Source organism: Odocoileus virginianus, chromosome 6, assembly GCF_023699985.2.
Source record: "Odocoileus virginianus isolate 20LAN1187 ecotype Illinois chromosome 6, Ovbor_1.2, whole genome shotgun sequence".
In the NCBI taxonomy this organism is placed as follows: Eukaryota; Metazoa; Chordata; class Mammalia; order Artiodactyla; family Cervidae; genus Odocoileus; species Odocoileus virginianus.
In genome coordinates this window covers 69,144,543-69,171,624 of record NC_069679.1, presented here as the reverse complement: position 1 = coordinate 69,171,624, position 27,082 = coordinate 69,144,543, and the positions used below count along the sequence as shown (strand labels likewise).

Genomic DNA, 27,082 nt, shown 5'->3' with positions numbered 1-27,082 from the left:
TCAAAACTCATCAACCTGTACACTTAAAACAGGTGACTTTTATTGTACGTAATTATACCTCATAAGGGCTTCCCTGATAGCTCAGTTGGTAAAGAATCTACCTGCAATGCAGGAGAACCCGGTTCGATTCCTGGGTTGGGAAGATCTGCAGGAGAAGGGATGGGCTACCACTCTAGTATTCTTGAGCTTTCCTTGTGGCTCAGCTAGTAAAGAATCTGCCCGCAGTTCTGGAGACCTGGCTTCAATCCGAATTGGGAAAATCCCCTAGGAAAGGGAAAGGCTACCCTCTCCAGTTCTCTCCGATGGAAAATTAAGATGCTTCCAGTTTTTTCCTCTTATAAACTACTGTGAATGTCCTTGTAACTAAACATTTGAGCACAAATCCTCCATTATTGCCACAGAATGAATTTATACTAGTAAAATTACTAGTAGAGGTAAAAGTGGTTCACATTTTTTAAGTAATTTGATGTATCTTCCAAAACTGCCTTCCCTAAAATCTACGCTAATTTATGGGCCCACCAGCAGTCTCTTGGTCTTGACTATGGACCAATCCGCATCATGAGTTTCCATGAAAACAGACACAAGGTAAATCCCACCAATTGTCATAACCTGAAATCTCACATGAGAAGTTATTGAACTTTGGCAGAGTCAGTGCCTCAGCGCTTAACTGGATTCAAGGCCCATGAATGTTGAGGGATGTGAGACCACATGGCTCAGTTAGGACTGAGGATATCCGGGACTCAGACTCAGGACTGAAACCACTATGTGATTTGCTGAAATAGCATTGTTCAAGGGACCAGGAAAGAACTCACACACCATCCCAAGCTCAGGCACTCTCTAACTCCTATGCCTACTTAATCTCTTTGGATCAAACCTTGTTCCAGAGCAGTTCTTAGGGAAGCCAGGAATCTGGGAAGTTGCTTGCACATACTGCTGCAGTTATCAGTGAAAATCCAGTTGATTCCACTTTATTCTAGTCCTTGGTTCTGCTGCATGTGGCCTTGGGATGGTTTTTTAACCTCTCTAAGGCTCAATTTCCTCAAGAGAAAAATGGAGTTCATAACTGTACCTGTCTCACAGAGTTTTGTGAGGATGACATGAAATTAGGCAATAAATTAATTAGCAGGGGGCACTTGGCCCTGAGGAGGTGCTGACACTTGCAGAGTACTATTCTCACTTTTTTTGCCCATCATTTTCGGCTTCAGGCAGCAAAGGCCTGAGAGCAACTTCGTGCCCCTATGTTCTCTCCCAGAATCTGCCCTGGCATCTCTACAGAAGCCCCTACCAGATCTGCCTAATGCCGTCCATAGACAGGGATGTGAAACCCCATTCTTAGGAGAGGCTTGCCCACCCCTCAGGCCTCCAGGACCAAGCCTGACAAATATAGCAGAAATTACAGGCATCTGATTTAAGGCTACGTATGTACACTTCGTGTAAGCCAAGCCCCAAACCCTAGTTCTGTTGCTGCATCAAAGGATCATCTCTCTTCCAGACGCCAGGCCCAGAAGAAGCAGCAATTTGGGAGACAGCCCCCTCGTATTTTTAGCCTTAAAAACCCCAAAGCCAACATACCGGCGCTCACCCAAGCGTCTGTCACAAGCTGTTGTTTGATTTGGGTTGAGAAAATGACAGACTGAGTTCTGCACCACGAACAGAAGGGGGAAAAAAAAGAGGGGAAAAAGGGAGTTTTCTTTTCCCTCCACTGCTAACCTCCATCCCCCCTCAACTCCTCCCCTAGGCCTGGGTGGACCCTGCCTGGTTAATCGTCCCCTGCTATATTTAAAAACCACAGATGTGTTTGGTGGAGACTTAATTTCGGGATTGCAGGCGGCGTCTCCTGAGGACAAGGGGAAAGCCGGTGCTGCGCGCCCGCCTGCCCTCCCTCCCCGCCGCTGCCCGGAGCTCTGGACTCCGCGGAATCCAGGTCAGGACGCGCCGCCGTCTTGGAACTGCCGCTGGCCAGGAGGCGCCCGGCGCCAGGCTCCAAAGATTGGGTGGGTGGCCTCGGGCTACGGGTTCCGTCTGCATTCGGTCCTGGGGGCTCTCGGGATGCGAGAGGCGGACTCGGCTCCCCGCTGCTGGTCGGAAAGCTCTCTGAAAATCACCCCCATCGGCGCGCGAGGATAAATATGCGCGGCTAGTCATGCCGTGATAGGGTGACGTTGGGTTTTGGAGGCTTGGAGATTGGCTTTTTGATTTGGCTTCCTCCAGCAGCTTAATGGGCAAAGCTCTCGGCTCGCCCAGAAACCAGACCCTCCGCGCGTCCCCTCCGCGCGCGGCGAGGCCGAGACGAGTCCCGCGGTGACGGCGTGCTAGGGGAAGAGCCGGCGCGCTCCCAGCCCCGGGAAAGCCCCGGCGACGCAGACTGCAAGTCCGGGGTCCTCGGAGCCGCCAGGGCGCGCCGGGCCGCTCGCCTTCCTGCCCCTCCCGGCAGGGATCCCCTTGCTGCGGGCGGCCGGGACTCCGGGCCTCTCCAGGGCTTTAGTCCGAGCCCGCGACCGAGTCGGGGTTTCCCGGGGGTCTACGGAAGCGTGCTCTCTGCTCCTTAAACCGGTGCCGAGGGACTCCTCCCCAGGCCCCCTGCTCCGGCCCTAGCCCTCGCCCTCCGGATGCGCTGCTCCAAGGCTCCCTGAAAGCTGGTAGCCCACGAGCCCGGCGGGCGGGCGGCGGCGGCGGACTGACATGCCCCGGACGCGGCTGCGGCCGGCGGACAGCCCGCTGGGGCGATGAGCCGCTGCGGCCGGTGAGGAGCCCGGCGGCGGGGGCAACGCGCACCTTTCTCACCCCCCCCCCTCCCTTGCCCACCCCGCCCGAGAGACCGAGAGGAAACGGTGAGTGAAGGGCTGAGCCTCCTGCCCTTCCCCCTCAACCGGCGCCCGAGGCCGGGGAGGCAGAGGTCGGGCGGGGGCGGCGGGGGGTGGTGGTGGTGGAGGGGGTGGGTTTGGGGATGTCCCCTTGAGAGTTCCGGCTTGTGAATAACGGTGTTAATTAAGTTCTTTCTCGAGATCATTCACGTGAACTGCTTTCCTGCGGGTCTAGTGTCAGAAGAGGTGGCGGGGGAGGGTGCCCCGGAAAGTATACTGGGATGCAGGCGGTGCTGGGAGGTGGGGTGGGGGGCGTTCTGAGTGCCTCCTGGGAGGTGCGGTGGTGGTGATGGTGTGTGTGTGTGGGGGGGCACGGTGCAGAGATGCCTGGGCTGGTCGTGGGTTTGTAGGGTTACGGACGGGTGCGCATTAGGGAGGCTGAGCGCCGTGTTGTGTGCTGGATGCGTGTATGCATGTGTGTGCCTGGGCTGTGCCAACGAGTGTTGTGCTCCCGGGGTGGCGAGCGCCCGTGGGGTTTGGGGGCTGCGAGGGGAGCGCGTTACCCACTCGGCGCGCGCCCGCCTGTACGCACGCCCGCGCGCACCCCAACCTCGGGACTCCACCGCCGCGGGTCGGGAACTGCAGCCCCGGCGCACCAGCCCGCGGCGGCCAAGGGGGCGGGGAGAAGGAGGCTTTCTCCCGGCCGGTGTTCTCCCGGCCGCTCTGCTCTGGGCGGGCCGGGGCCAGGTGGAGAGACGTGAAGTGTGTAACTATCCCCTCTCCCCACCCCGCCTCCTCCCCGCCCCACCCCCACCCCCGCTCGCCTACACACCCCTCACCGCCACCGCCACACACATGCACACACGCACACAGCCACAGGCCTTCATTCAGAGGCTGGCCTGCTCCTGCAAGACCCTGCCTGACCTGCCCCGAGGACCCGAGCCACTGGGGAAATGAAGAAAGCGTTATGTTTCGGGAGGGGAAAAAACGATTTTTCCCCTCCTCTTTATTCACTGTGTTTTATTTTTAACCGTGGAGGGAGAGGGTGGGGGTTAAATAGAACAAACGCCTTTAATGCAGTGCCATAAATTTACCCGCTCCCTGCCCGCCTGCCTGCCGCCTGTCTCTCTCTCCCTCTCTGTCTCTCCTTGTCCGTCTCTCTCTCTCCCTCAGTCTGGCGCGCGCTCTCTCTTGTCTGTCTTTGGCTCTATCCCCTGGTATTTAGAAAACCAACCCCGAACGTTTGGTTGGGCTCCTGGGCAGAAAGATTGAAACCCGGGGTAGTTTGTCAGAAGGGCAGGCCGCAGCTGGGAGCAGGGCTGCGCGCCCTGGAGTGGCCGAGGAACACCCCGGGCGGAGGGAGCCGTGGGTACGTGATGGGAGAACATCCGGCCTGCTGGTGGGGGCCTCGTGGCGACCTGGTGACTCGCAGCCGTGTGTGATTAATCTTCCGCAGCTGTTGTGCCCTGTCCACTTGAGCTGAGCTCTTGTTTACCTCGATTTTCAAATATAGCTGCTGCACCCTGCTTCTCGCTGACAGAGGGAGATACGCTCAGGTCCTCCCTCCCGCCGGCCCTTCTTCCTGCGTGCCTTGTGGGGTCCGAGTTTGAAAGGAACCCGCGCCTTGCCTTCTTGCCTTGCGCCTCTCCACGCGAGCAGGGCTGAGGGTCAGAGTTGGGGGCAGCTGTGGTCTCCCAGCCCCTCACCGCTATCTGCAACCCCCCTTTGCAGTTCGCACATACAAGTCCACTCCACAGTTCCCTGTTCCTTTAAATAAAATATAGATATGGGGTTGAGCAGAAGCAGGTGGGACCTAAATTTGGTTGAAGTGGTTCTCAGACTTCATGAAGATGGGAAGGCTGTTTAGGTGGTTTTCTCTACCTGGGAATGCTTTATTGCTCTTCCAACCCTTCGTCCCTGTCTATTGTACTCCTGTTTATCCTTCTGTCCTTAGTTCATTGGTGACTTTCTCAAGGAGCTTTCCCTACCTTCCCTAAGCCAGATTCCCTTATTCTACACTCCTAACTTGAACCTATTATTTTGAAGTAGTTTAAAGATGCACGTTCAGTTTATTTATGTGATTGAGTAATGCCAGTCACGCCTCTGGACAATAGGCTGCATGAAGGGAGGAAAGAGAGCTGGTGTGTATTCACCTTGTACCCCCAGGGTCTGGCAGCGTGCCTGGCATAGAGAAGCTACTCCATCAATGCTGGGTGAATGAATGGAACAGGAGGAATAAGTTACCTCTCCTCTGATCTCTACTTTGCCATCTCTTGCAGAAGGGCTACAGTCCTTCCCAGGTGGCGCTAGTAGTAAAGAACCCATCCGCCAATGCAGGAGACAAGAGAAGATGCAGGTTTGATCCCTGGGTTGGGAAGATCCCCTAGAGAAGGGCATGGCAACCCCCTCCAGTATTCTTGCCTGGAGAATCCCATGGACAGAGGAGCCTGGTGGGCTACAGTCCATGGGGTCACAAAGAGTCGGACACGGCTGAAGCGACTGAGCATGCATGTACGCGTGGCCCTGCAGAGCCTCCTGGCAGAGAAGGAAGAATAGGGCCAGCAAACTGACCCTGTCCTGGACTTCTCCCTGGGCTGCGACCCTGAAGCCGAGGGAGTGTCCTCCTGATCCAGCCCTGCCCTGTCCCTGTGCAAGGCGGCCCCTTGTGCAGCCCCTGGCGTAGTTACTGGTATTGTCCCTGGGTAGTCACTGTGGGCATTGCCCCTCAGCCTACATGGTCCAGTCACTCACTGCTGACAATCTGGATTTGGAGGGATGTGTCACACATCTTCTCTTCAAGCTACCAAGGTTGGATCAAAAGAGAAAATCACTCCCTTTGCACTCAAGCCTGGTTGCTTTGCTTGGAAACTCAAACATTTGATGAGTTTCAGAAATACATTTGACTCCAAAAAAGAAAGCTTTCATTGATTCAATAAATCAGTTATTTATTCAGTAAATATTCAACAATCCCCTTGACCAAGTATTTGCTGGGTACAGAGGCAAATAAAATAGAATGTTTCCTTTCCTCATAAACACACACTCATCCCAGCAGGGATAACCAACTAGTGAACACACAATTACCATTTAAACTGATTCCTCTCTGTGAAGGCTGCATCCCAGGTGCAGTCAAAATGTAGGAAGATCACGTCTCTAGGGTGTCTTAAGGAGAACTTCTAGGGATAGCTGATCCCAGAAAGACAGGCTAGGGAGGAGCTGGCTTTGGTGAAAGTAGGGAGGGGAAAGGTGGGAGAGAAGTTTCTTTGAGTGAAAGGATCAGTATGTGCTGTGCTGTCTTCAATCATGTCCAACTCTCTGAAACCCCATGGACTGTAGCCCACCAGGCTCTGTCCATGGGACTTCCCAGGACAGAATACTGGAGTGGGTTGCCATTTCCTACTCCAGAGGATCTTACCCACCCAGAGATGGAACCTGCATCAGTCTCCTGCATTGCAGGCAGATTCTTTATTGCTGAGTGGTCAGGGAAGCCCTGAAGGGATCAGTTCGCAAAGGCCTAAAGTGTATAAGAGCTCTTTCAAATGACTGAAGACTGAGGGTAAAGTTCAGAGAGATGAGTTTAGAGAAGTTCTAGGGGCCAGATCTTGAAGGACTTGTACTTCATGCTAAGGTTTTCCACTGAGTTTCCAGTGGGGACTTGGGAAGGTTTTCAGTACTGAAGTGCACGGTCAGATTTGCATTTTAGATAGTGCATCAAGACCAGAAAGTCACGAGAGGGAGTAGGGGACTGTTGTGGAACCCTTGTGCATTGTCATCCTGCTGGCCTGTGAGGGAGGGTTAGGGGGTTCCTCTTTCTGTTTTAGCATACAAACCAGAGCTCTCCTTCTAGGAAGAAATTTCCCTATTTTCTTTAATAAGATTGATTTGGTTCAGTTGTCTCTGTTTTTTGGATGGGCACTCTAAACCCAACGCTGGGTAGACTCCCTCAAGGGAAAGGAAAAATGGCTCCAGCATGTCTAAGACACTCTTCCCAGTCAGCTGAGCTGCCCAGCAAGGTGGACCCCTAAAGATCTGAGATCTCTGGGGCCTGGGGAAGGTCTTGAGTGGGAAGGTGAGGGGTAAGAAGGATTGTGATCCATAAAGACTATTGAATAAGACATCTAGATAGGAAGAATCACATGTATATGTACATTATTTATTTATTTATTTATTTATTTATTTTTTCATTTATTTGTATTAGTTGGAGGCTAATTACAATATTGTATTGGTTTTTGCCATACATTGACATGAATCAGCCATGGATTTACATGTGTTCCCCATCCCGATCCCCCCTCCCACCTCCCTCTCCATCCCATCCCTCTGGGTCTTCCCAGTGCACCAGCCCTGAGCACTTGTCTCATGCATCCAACCGGGGCTGGTGATCTGTTTCACCCTTGATAGTATACTTGTTTGTACATTTTTTTATAATATGAAGAGTAAATAGAGGCCAATTCTGAATCAAATGTATTTAGATGGGTATACAGGATCATGTCTACTAAGAAAACAGCTTTTGGAATGGGTCAGGTAGCATTTACTGCCTTGATGTCTGAATGACAAATAGTGCTATCCTGGTTGTGTACAGGAATGCTGGGTCATGTGGGGACTGGATCCGGAAGTGGGTCTGGAAACTGTATTCCTGCCCGGGGTTTCCAAATGGCAATTTCCAAATCACTTGAGAGGAGAGGATGTCCAGGTCACACACCACTTTGTTCATCCTAGAGAATGAACCAAATAGTGTGAGCTTGCACACTCTTCCTTTGCACCCTGATCTACCAACTTTGTTCTCCATCCTTGCTTGTCACTGATCTCTCAATTTAAAAAAGCTCTCCCTTCCCTTCCTGCCCAATGTCCCTCCTGCCCTGCCTTCATCAGCTTGCCCTGAGCTCTTTCTTTTTGAGCATTGAATCCCCTCCATCTAATTGTAAGCATGCTCAACATCCTGGCAAGAATATCCCTTTGTTCACTTCCTCCCCTGTCATTTTCTGTCCCCATCTTGCTTTCCACACACTTGAAATTTTAAAGTAGACATCTGTTTCTATTTCCCCATCACTCATTCATTCACTTAATCCCTCGCTTTCTCATTTTTTCCTACCTTCTGCCCAACTCTCACTCATGCAAGGACTTCTCATTCCCCTAAATATAATAACTTATTCCTGATTTCCCCCAACCCCCACCAGAAAAGATTGCTCATTAGCTCCTTGAAACTTTCCCCTCTTGACTTCTATCACACAGAACTCTCCAGGTTTCTCTAGCTCTCTAGGTGGGCCCTCTTTCCCTTCGTCTCCAATATCCTCTCCTCCCTCCCAGTTTTCTCCCACAGGTTTGCTGTTGCACCTCAGGCTGCAAAAGTTACAGCCACTGTGTGTGATAAAGTGCTCCGTTAAAATGGAAAAGGCATTAAATTTGTACGATAAGATATTCTGGGGGCTTCCCTGGTAGCTCAGTCAGTAATGAATCTTCCTGTAGTGCAGGAGACCTGGGTTCAATCCCTGGATTGGGAAGATCCACTGGATAAGGAAATGGCAACCCACTCGAGTATTCTTGCCTGGGAAATCCCATGGACAGAGGAGCCTGGCAGGCTATAGTCCTTGGGATTGCAAGAGTCCAATATGACTTAGCGACTAAACCAGCACCACCATAAGATATTCTGAGTGAGAGAATGAAAGAGAATACAACCACACAACTTTTATTACAGTATATTGTTTTAATTGTTTTATTTTATTATTAGTTATTGTTGCTCACCTATTTCAGTTCTGTTCAGTTTAGTCGCTCAGTTGTGTCCGACTCTTTGTGACCCCATGAATTGCAGCACGCCAGGCCTCCCTGTCTATCACCAACTCTCAGAGTTTACTCAAACTCATGTCCATTGAGTCGGTGATGCCATCCAACCATCTCATCCTCTGTTGCCCCCTTCTCCTTCCTCCTTCAATCTTTCTGGGCCTAATTTGGAAATTTAACTGTAAATGTGTATCAACAGGAAAAAACATAGTATACATAGAGTGAAGTTCTATTTGCAGTTTCAGACATCCACTTGGGGGTCCTAAGAATTTATCCCACACAGATAAAGGGGGACTGTTGTGTTGCTTACATCTGTTCAGTCCATTCCTCTCTTCTCTATCCCTACTACCACTACCTCAGTATGGATTTGACAACCTCTTACATAATAATAATGATAATTATAATAGAAATTATTATTATAGCAGCCAACATTTGTATATTTGCAACAGAGTCAAGCTACTGTATTGCAAAGTGCCCAACATTGATTTTTCCCACTCAATCCTTACAGTACCTGTAAAAAAATAACTTTCTAAGCTATATTATTATGATGATACTATAAACGGTAACTTTCTAACATCTTCTCAACTTCATTCTTCCAGTCCTTCAATTCATTTTAGTGACTGTTATAAGATTGCCCTCCTAAAACACCAATCTAGGCTTGTCATTTTCCCACACAAAAACCTTGAAGGGCCTCTCACTTTTTGCAGCAGTCCAACTCCTGATATTCAGGGTCCTCCATGGCCTGTTTCATCACTCCACTCTGGTCTCACTTTTTACAGTTCCCATGTGGGCACCTAAGTATACTTGTCCTTTCTTCTGTGCCTTTGTTCACGGTTTGCCGTTCCCTTAGAATCCTACCTGTTCTTCAGTTCAAATGCCTCTTTCTGATGGGAAGACTGTGAAGAAGCAGTCTCTTATTCTGAATTTTGATAATGCAGCATCTGTTTTTCACAAGTCCCTTATATTTATGGAAATGCAGTTTTTTTTATTATTAAAAAAATATATATATTTTTTTCATCTTGAGACTTACCTTCTTTCCTGGACCAAGTCCTTTCTCTCTCTCCCACTTCTTGTTGTATAGTACCTGAAACACAGTGGCTGTTCAATGAAAAGTGAATAACCTACCTCACTCTTGAGGCAGGTGGACTAAGATCAAGAAAGAGAATCTGTCCTATTTATCATTAAAGGAGCCAGCGAAGGAATAAAAGAATCAACCCAGAAACGGGCAATGTGGTATCACAGAAGATGCATTGAACAAGTGGAAAGAACAGTATATTTTAGTTACTATCTCTTCTGACAGCTATAGGCAAAACCCATTGCTGCTTTCTGGGCCTCACATTCCTTACCCTTAAAAAAGGCTATGTTGGATGTGTTGACTTTTAATCTACTTCCCTGAAAATTTTGTGTTCTGTGGGTCTGGTTCCACAGCTTATAGATCACCTCCTCCTAAGGATATTATTCATGCTGATCACATCTTTTGTTTCAGAGCTTTCCAGCTGCAATTGGAAGCCCCCAGTGTGTCTGTTATTACATTGGGTCTCTAGAGGTGAGATGAGCAGCCAATCCAACTATCTGGCTGTCTGGGCTACAAGGCATCCTGAGCTGGTTGAGGGCCCTGGTGGCCTGAGGTTGGCCCTCCTGTGTGGAGTCCCTTCCCACTGCGACCCTCCAGGCCATTCTCAGAATGACTAGTAGTCATGCTCAGCCCCCAAATGCTCCAGACAGTTCAGTCTCAAGTCCTATGCTTCTGCTTTTCCTTTTCCATCCAGAAAGGATGTATTTGGATCCATGTAGATTCTGTCTAGTCAAGGCTATGGTTTTTCCAGTGGTCATGTATGGATGTGAGAGTTGGACTGTGAAGAAAGCTGAGTGCTGAAGATTTGATGCTTTTGAACTGTGGTGTTGGAGAAGACTCTTGAGAGTCCCTTGGACTGCACGGAGATCCAACCAGTCCATCCTAAAGGAGATCAGTCCTGGGTGTTCATTGGAAGGACTGATGCTGAAGCTGAAACTTCAATGCTTTGGCCACCTCATGTGAAGAGTTGACTCATTGGAAAAGACCCTGATCCTGGGAGGGATTGGGGGCAGGAGGAGAAGGGGACGACAGAGGATGAGATGGCTGGATGGCATCACCGACTCGATGGGCATGAGTTTGAGTAAACTCCGGGAGTTGGTGATGGACAGGGAGGCCTGGTGTGCTGTGGTTGATGGGGTTGCAAAGAGTCGGACATGACTGAGCGACTGAGCTGAACTGAACTGAGACTGTGTTGAGAATCTACCTGGAATCCCTTTGCCCAGTGGCTTTCCAAAGATTCCGCTTACTCTCTACCTTATCACTGTACTCTCTCCCCTAGGATTCAGGAAGAATCATCTTGAGTCTGTGCCTTCCAGATTCTCAGGAGGAACTAATGGGGGAGTCAACTTCAAGGGGAATCATTAATGACCAGCCAGTGTGTGTGCTCTAAAGTAGAGGAAGAATAGGACTTCTGTGATTGTCCAGTGGTTAAGACTCCTCCTTTCCATTGCAGGGGGCAGTGGGTTCGATTCCTGGTCAGATAGAGAGAGATCACAACTGCCAAGACAGCAGCTGGATCTGCTGGAAGCCCTAGGAGTCTGCTCCTAGTGCCCTCTTGTGAAAGAAGGGCCCAGAACATCCCTGGAGTTGAGTGTAGAAGAGACTTTCCCAGCCATGTATCAGAGAGAGAACTCTGAGTGCTTACCTGAGTCCATTTGCTCTTCCTTTGGGCAGTGATATGATTTAGTCCCATATTTTAACATTTAAAAATTAAGAGAACTAAATGGTATTAAAAAATAGATCAGTCTCCTGGAGAATGAGCTGAGGAAAAGGTACATAAAAGTACCAGCTTTTATGACCAGCTTTCCCTTCATGGGTAGGCAGTAGGGCAGAGGGATGTCAGCCCTCTCTCTGTGGATAATTCTGAAAGATAGAACCCAAGTCGTTTTCTCTGGGAACACTGAAAGGTGGGAATGATACCCCCTCAGGCTGCCCTGGGCTTCTCATGCCCCTGGCCCAGCCCTTATTTCCTTTACAGTAATAGGGAATGTTGTCTCTTGGTCTTTGCTGATGTGATGCTTTTCCAGCTTGGTGGAGGGAGACCCCCTGAAAGCTGGAGGACCAAGGTTTGGTTCTGACTCTGTTATTTCTTGGATTGGAAACTCTAGGCAGCTAACTGAGCCTCTGTTTCTTCATCATTATGAACATCCTCGTGAGGACTGAATGGGAGCAAGAAGGCCTTTGTCAACTGTTGGTACATACTATCACTTCATATTTGTTGAGGGAATAGTGCACTATGAGTATTGGCTATTATGAGGCCACACACCCTGGAGGAGAAGTAAGGTGCCCATGAGAGGACTAAGGTAGATAGAATGAAATACATTTAGAAATAGTCTCCCAATAGCCTTCCAAATACTTGTGGTCCTATTGGTGCTTTCAAATGAACAGAACTGCCGGTTCTCTGAGATCATGGGTTTTAACCATTTACCTCTCTACCCCAAGGCTTCCCAGAAGCTTGACATCTCCTTTCACAGGTGCATCTTTCCAAAAACGCTTAGTCCTGCAGAGTGAGCCCTGATCTCTTCAACAAATGCTGACATTCACTCTGCCAGGCTGCAGTCAAGGAGCCTGAGAATATCATGGTGAGAAAAAAGATCAAGTTGTCTGCTCCCATGGATTTTATATTCTATGATAAACCAGTGAACAGATAGAAAAGCAATGATTCCAGCCAGTGTGGGTGCTCTGAAGAAAAGAAAAGAGTAGGAATTCCCTGATGGTCCAGTGATTAAGACTCTGCACTTCCACTGCAGGGGTCATGATTCCATCCCTGGTCAGGGAACTGAGATCCTGCAAGCAGGATCAAGTTGTGAGCTTTCAAAGATGCGAACATGCATTCCATCAACATTAGGCATGAGTGAAATTGCAGCTTGCCCTGCATCTCCTATAGCTGAGGATCCTTCAGCTCTACCATCTCCCACCTCTTCACCCTCCTCCAGTCAGTAATTCTTCTTGCCTGTTCACTTGACACCAGCCCCTGTATGCCAGTACTGTACTCCTGTACTTTTCAAGGTACTGTACTGTGAGATTTTAAATGTTTGGTTTTTGTGTTTTTTTTTAAATGAATTATTTGTGTGAAAAGTATTATAAACCTATTGCAGTATAGTACTATATAGCCAGTTGCGTTTGTTGGGTACCTAGACTAACTTTGTTGGATTTAGGAACAAATTGAACTTACAAATGCACTCTTGGAAAGGAACTCATTTGTATGTGGGGGACTTAACTGTATCTGATTTACATTTTAAAAAGATGGTAGTTGCTGTTTTTCTGGAGCATAGACTGTAACAGATGGGGCAAGATTGGCAGCTTTGCAGTAGTCCAGGTAAAAGATGTAATACTGAACCTCCAGTAGGTGGGAAAGAGTGTGACATACAGTTGGCACCCAATAAACTTGAGAACACATCCAAGATTCTGCGGACCAACTGAAAACAGAAGATTCTGATAGTGAAAGAGGGATGAAGAGACACAGGTGGGACCACACCACATCAGGCACTGTCATCATCCCAGTGGTCCTGCAGGGTTTCTCCTTTAAGGATCTCCAGGACGGAAGAAATGGGAGCTGGAAAATTTGACACATACTGGTCAGACTTAGATAGCTGTATAGCTTTAGGGACGTCTGTGACTGTGAGACAGATGGGGCCAGGAGAATTCTGGACTCTCGGGAAGAAGGCCCTAGAGCTCCACAAAGGACCCGAATGCTACTCAGTCTTGTCAAGGTAGTAACCATTTGTTGGCTCAATAGTCCAGACTGTTTTGAGTCTGGGCTTCCAGGTGGCACAGTGGTAAAGAACCTGCCTGCCAATGCAAGAGACTCAAAAGACCCGGTTCAATCTCGGGGTTGGAAAGATCCCTTGGAGTAGGAAGTGACAACCTGCTCCGGTATTCTTGCCTGGAAAATTCCATGGACAGAGTAGCCTGGTGGGCTACAGTCCATGGGGTCACGATGAGTTGGACACAACTGAGTGCGTGTGCATGTGTGTGCACGCACAGACACACACGTATTGATAGATTCAATACTTTTGAAAACGCTCTAAACCCCTGCCTTCCCTCAGCAGGCCTGCTCTCATTGCCTGTGTTCGGGTTCTGATCACGTCTCACTCAAATACTTTGAGAGTCTCTGAACTGGTCTTTCTGCCCCTAGTCTTGTCCCACCTTCATTCACAGATCTCGTTTCTGCATTGTTGTCAGTCTAGGTCTCCATCCAAAGGAAAAACAATGATCTTGTCTCTCCTGTGATTAAAAGACTTTCAGTACTTCCTTATTACCACTAAAGTAATGACCAAATTCCTTGACTGGGCATCCAAGGGCTTTCACAAACGATTCCTCACTGATCGCTGCGGCTTCTCTCAGTTCTCTCAAATGCCCTGTCCTTCAGACATGCTGCTCACCTTTCTTTAAACAGACATTGCTTGTTGAGGCTGACCTGCTCGTTAGCACGGCTTTCTCTTACCTTTATTTGAGGCGCAGCGGCTTTGACCCAGTTAACTCATGTTCATTCTTCAAATCCTAGATCCAGAGTTGCCTGGTCCATGAAGTGACCCTGATGGTCCCAGGCAACTCTTGATCTTCCTTCCTCTGTACTGTCTTGGCACATTTCACGTGCTTCCAAACCTAGGACTTTTTTTTTTTTTTTTGGTAATTTGGTTTTCTGTCACTGTTCTCCAGTGAAGTGTGTGCTCCTCAGGGGGGATTACATTTTTGTCCATATAACTCAAATTGGAAAAACCTTGCTCACAGCATCACTGACAGATGGGATGCTCCATTTGAACACTGCCAAGAGTGGGAGAAATCACTGGCTATTATGCCTTCTATTTTTGCACATTTATTCATAGATCTATTCATTCACTAAGTATATACTGAGCTCCCACTCTATGCCAGGCACTGATATAGATGGCAGGGATACAGAAATACCAAACAGATAAAAATTGCTACCCTCTAGGAACTTTTATTCTAATTTTTTTGAATGTGCCAAAAAATGAGTTGGGTACCTTCTCATCTGATTCAGTGAAAGTTGACCTGTACCACATGGACTGAGTTTCATATAAGTGCATGCATGTATACATGAACAAATGAATCAGTGAGCAAACAAAGATGGCATGAGGAAAAACATGGAGAAGTCAACATAAGCTACCATCCATGAGAAGGAAAATACTTAGAAACATGTCTTGCTGAAAATGGGATGAGTAGCATCATTTTCCTGTGTAGATAAGGGGACTCTGGGTCTTTTCTGTTTCTTCAGTAAAAGTGTAAATTAAGTTAACAGCAGGTTTAGGGAGAGACAATGGGAAAATCTACTTATATGGGTAGGGAGTTGATGCTCTTTGCCATTGGTAGGGTATGAAAGGAAGTCAGAGTCCAGGAGGGTGGATGTTTGTCTAGTGTATAGAAAGACTCTGTGGTACACTCACGAGTCAACTCATGATGCACGAAGAGTCCTTCTTTTGGTCCAGAGAAAGTCCCTAATGGTTGGAATCCCTGAGATGCAAATGTCTTTCTATGTCAGTCTGTGTTTCTTTTATTCTCTCCCAGGATTCTCAACCTTGGCTATACCTGTAAATCAACTAAGGAACTTTTAAAAAGTCTAAATATTGAGACTTCACTCCCAGAGAGTCCAGAACTTAGGTCTGGAGTAGGATTCAAATATCTGTATGTTTTAGAGCTCCGAAGTTACTCTAATGCATGGCCCTCTTTAGCTTGTGATGCTGGTTCCATTATTGCCTCCAATGTGGAGGATGACTTACATGCAGATGTTGATCCAGCAGCTGGAGGAGCAGAACTTAAATTAGGTGAGCAAGGCCCTTTCTTTCTTCCTTTCTCTCTGCTCCCCTTGCGTGGTTTGTGATTCTCCAGATCTGTCTAAGACTCATAGAGGGCAAAGTCCTCTGGCCTCTAGAGAGTGTGGTAAACCTTTGAGTAGAATCAACAAGCCTTGGAATCATAGAATTTTGGAGGCAGGGAGGATATTAGAGATCAGATCCAACCTCTTAGCCCTCTGAGCTGAGTGTGATAACTTGCTAAAAAAGAAAAGTCCCTATATTGAGGGGGAACCCCTCAGGGAGTTTCTCTAAGTGTGTAGGAGATGGACATGCAGACAGATCAGCCCAGGTTAATGTGATGATGTGTGACAAATGCTTTAATGGTCATCAAAGGGCTAGAGGAACACAGGGGAGAAAATGACTCAGTTGGAAGGTGGAGGAAGAGAGTATTATCAGGGAAGGCTTCCCAGAGGAGATAGAGGTTTCCAGGGCTGTAGGTTCTTGACCTAAGGGCTCCAGATTCCTACCCTGTTTTTCCACCTTCACTTTTAGACTTTGACGTTTGACACACCAAGTTTCATAGCTCAGCTGTGCTACTCAGCTAGTGGACCTGGGTAAATTAATAATCTTTGGACCCAAGTCTCCTCATCTCTAAAACAGTTCAGTTCAGTTCAGTTCCGTCGCTCAGTCGTGTCCAGCTCTTTGTGACCCCATGAATCGCAGCACGCCAGGCCTCCCTGTCCATCACAAACTTCTGGAGTTTACTCAGACTCATGCCCCCCAAGTCGGTGATGCCATCCAGCCATCTCATCCTCTGTCGTCCCCTTCTCCTCCTGCCCCCAGTCCCTCCCAGCATCAAGGTCTTTTCAAATGAGTCAACTCTTCGCATGAAGTGGGCCAAAGTATTGGAGTTTCAGTTTCAGCATCAGTCCTTCCAGTGAACACCCAGGGCTGATCTCCTTTAGGATGGACTGGTTGGATCTCCTTGCAGTCCAAGGGACTCTCAAGAGTCTTCTCCAACACCATAGTTCAAACGCATCAATTTTTGGTGCTCAGCTTTCCCAGTTAACACTACCTAAATCATTGTGGGGTCATTAGATCTTAAACAGAAGCTATAGAAATGCCTGATGCAGTGCCAGCCATAGAGTAAAGAATACTCAATGAAGAGATAGGATTGTTGTTATCATTTTAAAGTCCTTTATTTATATACAGCATGAGGAGATTGAGGCTTGCTGGTGCTTCCTGTTTGTGTGTGGCAGTGCCTAGGAGAAGGCCAGCTGGGTTTTATGAAGTTATCATATGACTTGGATGCCATTAAGGGTTTGGAGGCTTTGAGGAAGGCAAAATGTGACAATTGCATGGGAACAGAGAAGCAAGAATCATAGAATATCAACCATGCATACTACTGCAACGTCCTCAACATCATAAAACCGTGATATATTGCCGCCACTGTCCATAAGGGTAGAGGCAGCTGGCTGTGCAGTGACCAACTTGAGAGCTTAGAATGGAACAAGAAAAAGAGTAACTTCCCATGACATCATCATAGTGTCATGCCCACAATTCCTTGTTTGTCTCTATCCTTCATTAGAAGAAAATAGTACTCTCATGGGTATATGCTCAGTCACTAGCACAGTGCTTGGTCCAAAATGGGCATTCAAAGAGCTGTTGTTTAAAAAATGAGTTTGATCCAAGGTGCTTTTGGTAAATCCAGATTGTAGGCTCTCCTTGCCTTCTGGGGCCCCCTTTTCCTACCACCCTCCCTTAGTCTCTTCTCTTCTGACATCTTCTGGGGAGTGACTGGCTCTCACACTGCTCTGGGCCAACCTAACTGAAATATGTGCCTTCACTTCTTTGCCTGTTGTGAGAGATGCACCTGCCTGCCATCAAAGCATTTTTGACTCAAAGCAACTATGGAGATTATCCAACCCAACAGGAATTTTCTGGATGAGGAAGCTGATGCCATAAGAGTTCTCTGACTCTTTGAAGTCTCATAACTGTTGAGGCAGAGCTAGGAAGAAAGTTCTTGCCTCCTGCTTTCAGATTTGGGGCTCTTCTACTATTTCAGGCTGCCTTGGAGTATGTAGCATCTCCAAGTTCATAGTGAGGGCTCCATATCCAGAAAAACTCACCCTCCCTTCCCCAGGCCCTTTGCTTTCCAAAGGACTACCGAAACTCAAGGCATCTACCTAGCATGGTGGTTAACGCCAGGTGCTCTAGAGTCAGATTGCCAGAATTCAAGAGCTTATTTATCTACTTACTGTGACTTGGGCAAATTCTTTAACCTTTGTAAATTCAAATTTGCTTATCCCCTGGAGAAGGGAATGGCTATCCATTCCAGTATTCTTGCTTGGAGAATCTGATGGACAGAGAAGCCTAGTGGGCTACAGTCCATGGGGTCGCAAAGAGTCAGACACGACTGAGCAATAACACTTTCACTTTCAAAATGGGCGTGACAATAATACAAACTTTTTCACTTGGGATATTCAAAGCGATCATAACGGATGAAAAGCAGCATCCTTAGATTTTCCTCCTTGGATCCAAGTTCTGATTGTTGCAGCCAAACTACCTAGGTAGCCGAGGTCGCATCTTTCCTACTTGAGTGCCGGGAATTTAGTTCCTGTGTTTCTGGGCGAGCTTTGCCATGGAGAAGACTCTGCAGACTCTCAGCCCCTAAGGCAGAGGAAGTACAGGAGAAGATGCAGTGTTCTTGGACTCGGGTGACACTTCAGATCCAGTGCAGCCTGGCTGCACCTAAAACTTTAATGTAAATTGGCCGTGACGTCTGTGCAGGGGCCCAGATTTAGAAGCAGAGCAGGACGCGTCTACCCAGGCTGGTGACAGACCCGGAGCAGTGTTCCCATTGGAGAAAGTGGAGGGCATAGCAAGAGGGAGAATGTGCTCTGTCTGGCCTGGTGGCTCTGTTTTATTAATGATCTGGAAGAGCAGAGGAACAGTGACTTTAATTAAATTTGCCAGTGATATTAAAAGATGTCAGGAGCCACTGCTGAGGACACAGACACCTTGCAGATGGCCCCGGGGGCTTTAGGAAAATAGTCCAGGGAAAAAACGAGAGGCTGAGGGCTGAGCTGAGGGGTCAGAGGGTCATCATATGCAGAATGTACGCTAGGCCCACCCTCTTTATCTCTATCTGTTCTGTTTCCAATAGATTTTTGACTGATCTTCCTGCTTTGGTTTACAGCCACCCTAAATACCCATCTAGACAAATTGGTTTTTCTGGAATACAGATCAGACCATGTCATTCTCCTGTTCAAAATCCTATCATTGGCTTTTCACTGCCGTTAGGATAAAATCCCATCTTCTCAGCCTGGCATATAAGACTTGCCATGAATTGGGTCCTCCCTCCGTGTCCAGCCTCATCTTCTGCCCCTCCTGCCTCACACTGATTTGCCTGTAATCCTATGTACACAGAGGGCTTTCCTGCCCCACGTCTTTGCTTGGGCTGTTCTCTTTGACTCAGATGCCCTTCCCATTTTCTTTTTTTCTCTTTCTTTCTTCTTCTTTTTTTAACTAAAGTGCACTCATGCTTGAAGCCTCATTTCAGGGATCACCTCCTTCAGAACGCCTCCCTGAATCCCCAAGTTGGCTCAGTGCCCTGCTTGTGTTCGGCAGCATTTGGCCCACACCTTCACTGATGATAGTAGAAATGCCTATGTGTGCAGCTCTCCACCCCTGCTTAGTGGTGCCTTGGAGGGAAAACCCCATATCATATTTTATTTTGTCCAGTGGCCTTTAGGACAGGCCTGGCAAATCACAGGCACTTGTTAATGTTTGTAAAACTGAACTGATAGGAAGGAGAATATTTGGGTGGGAGACAGCCTTGGGCAATCAGGACGCCTTCAGGAAACCTGGGGAGCAGTCAACTCAACCAAATTGTTGGTTCTCCTGTGAGAGTACGTAGGACAGCAAGATTGCTTCTAAGACCACAGAAGACTGGAAGCTGACTGGGGCTCATGGATTTTCTGCAACAGATTGGGACATCCTAGTAAGGTGGAGTGGTTAGGACCATCAACTTTATGTCATCTCTATGTGAGCTCTGGTTCTGCTACTTCTTTGCTTTATACTTTGAGTAAATGACTCAAATGACTTAACTAAGACTCAGTTTCCCAAAATGTAAAATAGGGATTAAAATAGTACTGATCTCTAACAACAACTAACAGGATTGTTTGAAGATGAAATACTAGGTTTGACTTTATGCACACAATAACTTCTTTTAAGCGTTAGTTACCGTCATTAATACCTTCCTTGTTTTGGGCAGTTCTGGGGAATCTCAAGCTGGGTCACCTCCATGAGTATGTCTTAGGACTGATTAAGAGCTTTCTGGAAACACCAAAGATCAGTTGGGTCTCTAAGGGAGTGCAGTGAACCACCCAGGAGGTGGGGATCTGTGTCAATCAGTGTCGGGGGCTGGAGTTATGGCACAAAAATGACCATTGGCTTGTTCATCAGAGACATCCCCTCTCCCTCTAACTTCTCAAGCAGAAACCATCTCCTGGCAGAGCTGGAAAGAGCAACTAGGCATCCAGCGGTCGTTTTTCACCTTCAGTTCTAACCACTTGGTCCTGGCAATCCCTGACCACTTTCTGGCCTTGTTTTCTTTTATTTGTTCCTTCAGTTCATTGTCTCAGGGAACAGTCTTTCTAAACTGACCTCTGATTATGACCACATGATAGCACAGTCCCCATAAAAACCTGTTGCTATAGGTGTCTTTGGGACCGAGGAGAATAAAGACCATGATCCTCCTTAATTGTCCCAGTGAGTAAGAGCAGTCGGAGTCCTCTCCCCCGTCGATCTGACTGTCCCGTCCCCTGACTGCAGCAGGCCAGCCTCTTCCCTAACCTGTGGCTAGCCCACCCCTCTGGGCTTAGCCAGTTGTGCAGCTGCCGCTGCCTGTCACCGTGTTGGCTCTTGATTAAAGAGCTGCTCCAGCTGGGCCCACCTGCTGTCCCCTCCTGTGTGGGGCTCATCAGAATTCACAAAGTGTTGGGTTTTCAGAGGTCAAGGCAAGGAGCCAAGATCCATGTCTGTCCGCAGTTCTCCAGGTAGGTGAGTGCTAAACCTATGAATAGGGTCTCTGTGCGCATCACATGTTATGGGGGCATTTTCAGGCTTTGAATATGGGTACCAATCACCTCCAGCCTCTCTGCTCCTGTACAGTCGTTGTCATAGTGTCAGTGAGGTCAAAACCCCAAGCACCTGCTGGGATGACCCCTGCTACCTGGACTAGTGGGGATTATGGGCCTCAGCAGTTGGCTCCCGTTCTGAGGAATACGAAACCAAGTTAATCCACAGAGCCCTTGGGAGGAGAGCCTTCAGGATTACCATATGCACCAGGGTGTGTTCCAGGGGGAACTTCTCTTTGAGTACAAGCCTTGGCAATTGAAAGAGGTCCTACGTAGCCTCTCAAATCTAGTGAGATCTATTTTTTTCTAAATGGCTACGATTCAGTCTGTAAAATGACTTTTAAGAAGGCTGATTTCTGAGTGTGTTAGTCTGCTCAGGCTGCCATAACAAAATGCCATAGACTGAGTGGTTTAAACAATGAAAATTTGTCAGGAGGCTGGGATTCCAAAATCAAGATACTGACAATTTGATTTCTGGAAAGAGGTCTCTTCCAGGCTTGCAGATGACTGCTTTCTCCCTATGTCCTCCCAAAATGGAGCGCTCTCTTTCTTTTTCTGTCTCTTGTCTTCTTAAATGCCACCAAACCTATTGGATTAGAACCCCACTCTTATGACTTCATTTAGCCTTAATTACCTCCTAAAAGTCCTATCTCCAAATAGAGTCACATTGTGGATTAGGTCTTCAACATAGGAATTGGTGGGGGGATTGTACAATTCCATCCATAGCAGTGAGGAAGCTTCCCTAGGGCCACATTTATTTGTTCCAAAACATAACATTTACTGAGCACCTACTAACTACCTACTAAGGATACCATGATAAACAGAATAGACATAGTCTTTGCCTTTTTGTCATAGTTTAATGGATGAGTTAGTCATCAATCGTATAATCCCACAAATACATATGTAATTTCAAAATTTTGTAAGTGCCATGAAGAAATTAAAGGAAAGGAGTTGACCATTTTAGGGTGAAGGAAGGTTTTGTGAGAAAGTGACTTTCAAGCTGAGAGCTAAAGCATTGTTACGAGTAGGGGTGCAAGGAAGAAGTGATATTTTTGGTCATGGGTCATGTTATGGGCAAAGGTCCTGAGGTGGAAAATAAGATGGTGTATGCCAGGACCTGATGTAAAGGCGATCACTGCAGAAATGCAGTGAGAGGGACAGTGGCAAGAGATGAGGGGAATGAGGAAGAAGGTAGCTTTCACGAGGCTCAGCAGGTCATGGTGAGGATGCAGGTCTTTATATTAAAAGTGAGGGGGAAATGCCGAAAGGCTTCAAATATGGGAGTAAGAGCATAGGATTAGGGTTTTTTTTTTTTTTTTTAAAGATGACTGTGGCTATAAGAGAAGATGGAATAGAGAAAGGTCAGAGTTGGAGTGAGTTCAATGAGGAGGTGACTGAGTAGATTCATCAGGTGAAAAGTAATGGGCTGTGATGGTGGTGAGAGAGATGGGGAGGAAAGTTGATGGGACTCTGTGTTGGACTGGAGAGAGAAACGTTTTGCAAACAGGCAGGGGTTTCCAGGCTGAGAAACCAGGTGGATGGAAGTGCTATTTTCTGAGATGGGAAACAGCAGACAAGGAGGAGGAGCATGTAGAGAATAGCAGCATTCTTCCATTACTAACAGTACTCCTACATGCTTGTTACAGAGGTGGAAACATGGGCAAGTTGTTTTTTTTTAAGGTATTGAATAGTTATTTGCAGTCTCCTCCCATCTGAATGAGGCAATGAGTAGCAAGATAACTGTAGTTTCAGCTGAATTTCTTCCATTCTTCTGAACTCATGTTCACTTTTTGGTGTCTTGAGGTCAGCAGAGGAAGCTGAATTTCACCCCGAAATCTTGCCTACAGATTAAAAAAACTTATTTAGAGTCACTTGCATGTTGTTTATAGTGCTTCCTACCACTTGGCCCTTGCAGGGTTTGGATTTCAAGTTAGAGTGGCTGGTTGATCTTCATCTTCTTGTAACTGGATGCCTAAACTCTTTGATAAGGCTGTCTTGCTGGGGGGCTAAGGACTGCTATGGACTGGGCCTTGGGCACCACTTACAGGGCTTCGGTTGAGCTACATGACAGGTAGTATTCACTGCAGAATCAATTCTCTTGATTTCTCAAGCAATCTCAGAATTAGGACGTGCCTCCCTAAATTTTCATCTGGGGAAGGAGTTTTTCCCAACTGGGCTCAACTGCACACAAAGCAAGGTGTTCCATTTGCAGGGTACTAGTCCAGGATAACAGTTCAGTTCAGCGTGTACTCCTGTAAACTTATGTTTTGCAAGATTCTTGAGTATGATGACAGTGTGGTAAGGAAGGCTGAAAACCCTAGAAACAGTAGAAGTGGAGATGAAGATTCCTGTTATACTTGGCCAATTTTAAGTTAATTCTTGAGGATTCTCACAGATAACAAAAGGGTTGGGAGGCAGGACTAAAGGGGTATCAGTTAAGTTTCCATTACCAGTATTCCCAGCTATTTTAAGCCATTTTTCTACTGACTCTACCAGATGGTCCTGAGGACAGAGCAGCTATTTGAGCCTCCCAGTGACATCTATTTTTCCAAGTGAGAGACTGCCCCATATGTTAGTACAATATGTCACTCAAGATGAAGCATCAGTTTGTATTGGTGGGAACCTGCCATTTGTTGTCCTCCTTTTTAAAAAAAAAAAAACTTTTTATTTTTTATTGGGGGTATAGCTGATTAATAATGTGATAGTTTCGGGTGAACAGCGAAGGGACTCAGCCATACATATACAGGTATCCGTTCTCCCCCAAACTGTTCTCCGTTTCTTCATGCCTTTTTCTGCCTCTCTGATCTCTTCTAGGTCTCTGGCCTGTCAGGAGGACCGTTGGTGCTGCAGTGGAAGCCGGCGGCTAAGTCTTGTGTATGGCGTGGTTAAGGTTGCAGCCTCTCACCTCTGCCTTCCTCCACTTTGGGCTGATTACCTTTGTGCTCTTCCTGAATAGTCTTCGGGCAGAGGCTGGCGGCTCAGGGGATGTGCCCAGTACGGGGCAGAACAATGAGTCCTGTACAGGGTCATCGGACTGCAAGGAGGGTGTCATCCTGCCAATCTGGTACCCAGAGAACCCTTCCCTTGGAGACAAGATTGCCAGGGTCATTGTCTATTTTGTGGCCCTGATATACATGTTCCTCGGGGTGTCCATCATTGCTGATCGCTTCATGGCATCTATTGAAGTCATCACTTCTCAAGAGAGAGAGGTGACTATCAAAAAGCCCAATGGAGAGACCAGCACAACCACCATTAGGGTCTGGAATGAAACTGTCTCCAACCTGACCCTTATGGCCCTGGGTTCCTCTGCTCCTGAGATCCTCCTGTCTTTAATTGAGGTGTGTGGTCATGGGTTCATTGCTGGTGATCTGGGACCTTCTACCATTGTCGGCAGCGCAGCCTTCAATATGTTCATTATCATTGGTATCTGTGTCTATGTGATCCCCGATGGAGAGACTCGCAAGATCAAGCACCTACGAGTCTTCTTTGTCACTGCTGCTTGGAGCATCTTTGCCTACATCTGGCTCTATATGATCCTGGCTGTCTTCTCTCCTGGGGTGGTCCAGGTTTGGGAAGGCCTCCTCACTCTCTTCTTCTTTCCAGTGTGTGTCCTTCTGGCCTGGGTGGCAGATAAGCGACTGCTCTTCTACAAATACATGCACAAGAAGTACCGCACAGATAAACACCGAGGAATCATCATAGAGACCGAGGGTGACCACCCCAAGGGCATTGAGATGGATGGGAAAATGATGAATTCCCACTTCCTTGACGGGCACCTGGTGCCCCTGGAAGGGAAGGAAGTGGATGAGTCCCGCAGGGAGATGATACGGATTCTCAAGGATCTGAAGCAAAAACACCCAGAGAAGGACTTAGATCAGCTGGTTGAGATGGCCAACTACTATGCTCTCTCCCATCAGCAGAAGAGCCGCGCCTTCTACCGGATCCAAGCCACCCGAATGATGACTGGCGCGGGCAATATCCTGAAGAAGCATGCAGCAGAACAAGCCAAAAAGACCTCCAGCATGAGCGAGGTGCATGCTGATGAGCCGGAGGACTTTGTCTCCAAGGTCTTCTTTGACCCGTGCTCTTACCAGTGCCTGGAGAACTGTGGGGCTGTGCTCCTGACAGTGGTGAGGAAAGGCGGGGACACGTCCAAGACCCTGTATGTGGACTATAAAACAGAGGATGGTTCTGCCAACGCGGGGGCTGACTATGAGTTCACAGAGGGCACGGTGGTTCTAAAGCCAGGAGAGACCCAGAAGGACTTCTCTGTGGGCATCATCGATGATGACATTTTTGAGGAGGATGAACACTTCTTTGTGAGGCTGAGCAACGTTCGCATGGAGGAGGAGCAGCCCGAGGAGGGGATGTCTCCCAGAGTACTCAATAGTCTGCCCTTGCCTCGGGCTGTTCTGGTATCCCCTTGTGTGGCCACAGTCACCATCTTGGATGATGACCACGCGGGCATCTTCACTTTTGAATGTGACACTATTCATGTCAGTGAAAGCATTGGTGTCATGGAGGTCAAGGTTCTGCGGACATCAGGTGCCCGGGGCACAGTCATCGTCCCCTTTAGGACAGTAGAAGGGACCGCCAAGGGTGGTGGTGAGGATTTTGAAGACATATATGGGGAGTTGGAGTTCAAGAATGATGAAACCGTGTAAGTAACCCTTCCATAGTCCATCTGCCTCCATCCCTGTCGCCCCATTCTCTCTTGCCCCGTGCTTTAAAGCTTTTCCGGGTACTTGTGTTAATGTCAAACTTTGGTTCCATCTCAGGTACGCCAGATCAGCAGACACTGCTGCCAGGCTCTGCTTCCAAAATCTCCTTCAGTTTTCTCACTTTAAATTGTTTTCGGGCAAGGAATGCTACGGCAGGATCTAAGCACACAGGATCTAAGAACATTTTGTCCTCTGAAACTCAAAATGATAGCCGGTGGGGGTGTGGGATGATGGAAGTTCTGCTGTCAGATTTGGGGAGATTCTTGTGATGAAACACGATCTAGGAGACTGCTTGGGTCTCTCCCTCCTCTTCTCAGGCCAAGGGCTTACATGAGCTTTGAAGGCAGTCCTTTCCATTCTGATTCAGTGATAGTCCAAGCTGGACATCCTCAAGAACGTGAGTGGCATTGGCTTATGTTTTTCCAGTACCATATTGCAGTTGTATTGTATAAGCAGATTTCAGGCACCTCTCCTTCAATTTGGAAATTGCAAAATTGATTGAAACTTGGCAGTCTCTTTAAGCATCAATAGGCTTATTTTATGGTGTGAGGCTTGCCCAGTCTAGGTGAAATGAATCAATATGGCTTGAGTCCTGGAGGTATACTGGAGAAGCAGAGCTCCCAGGGCAGCAGCCACCAGTTTTTAGTCACAGGTCTAAGCTCCAGAATCTGGCTAAGCAGTGGAGGAGAAGCCTCTTAGGAATTGTGGGGAAAAATACATCTTCTGTGTGGTCATCTCTTTTCACAGTCCAGAGTTCTCCTAAAACACTTCTCAGGTTACTGGCCCATTTAGTCTTTTAGACACTGTGGGTCTTACATTTCTATTGCCTCTGTCACTCTGAGGCCTCTCTGCATTGAAACATCTTGTACTGGGTGTTCTGTCCTGTTCTCGGATGGATATCTCTAAAAAATAAAGCAGACTGACTCTTCCCAGCAGACCAGACTTTCCAGGGTTGCCAAGAAGGAAGGGGATGAGAAAGGGGAACCTTGTCTCAGAATTGCTGCTCACATCCACAAGCAATAAGCAGTAGCAGGGGAAGATACGAGGAACCAAAGGGACACATATAGGAAGTGGGAGGTGTCAAACTGCTCCAAGAACCTGCTAAAAACACTTTCAATGGGAAATGAAAGCTCTCATCTGTAAAGTGGGAATAGCAATAATTTCCTTGCCTCGAGGTGGGCTCTTTTTTGCAGTTCCTCTCAGCTCTAGGATCTTCTGAACTATAGACATAGGCGCTCAGTGTAGGTCATAACCTGCACCAGCCAGATGCAACAGAGGGATACTGTCCCCTGAATTGAAATAGCCATTGACAGATTGATTTATCAGAGCTCTGTTTAGTCATTTTGTGGGAAAGGATAATCTCTTGTTAGCATTAATAAAAACCTGTGCCTTTCTAGAGAATACTATCCCTTTTGGTGTGCCCTGGGGAGGATGCTTATACATCCAAATGAAGGCCCTCACGGCAAGGAAAACCCCCATGAAACTTCATGCGTATTTATGACAGTGTCAGTAGATAAGTCACTGTCAGGCATTAAATGACCTCAGCATTGGCCATAGCTGGAGAGACTTGTGGTTCCTCCCAGTCAGTACCAATCTGCTGAGGGCACCGAAGAGTAGTGTTTTGAGAGATCAGAAGTTGGGATCCCAATTTCTTCACCTGATTAGTAATCAACTGTGCACCTGGGATCTCTAAATATGACTAAACCTTCCTCACACCTATGTATGTTTTCAGCTTGATTACTGTCTCGGTGTAAATGAGCCTCATGAATGATCACTTCTGGGTAATATTGGTTATAAATATGTATGAACTTCTACA

General features: G+C 47.5%; 1 protein-coding gene across 4 annotated transcripts in view; it reads left to right on the top strand.

Annotated features, from left to right (window-relative positions):
* The first annotated feature begins 1,804 nt into the window (after positions 1-1,804).
* SLC8A3 (solute carrier family 8 member A3) overlaps positions 1,805-27,082 on the top strand; it is a 157,578-nt gene continuing 132,300 nt past the window's right edge. The window contains exons 1-2 of one of the 4 annotated variants that reach the window (XM_070469556.1): positions 1,805-1,924; positions 23,360-25,205. In XM_070469556.1, the coding sequence (XP_070325657.1) occupies positions 23,422-25,205 (1,784 nt within the window). In that variant the 5' untranslated portion in view covers positions 1,805-1,924; positions 23,360-23,421. Of the gene's footprint in view, positions 1,925-1,991; positions 2,832-23,359; positions 25,206-27,082 lie in introns of those variants that run through there. The other 3 variants (XM_070469557.1, XM_070469555.1, XM_070469559.1) reach the window with 3 other exon arrangements.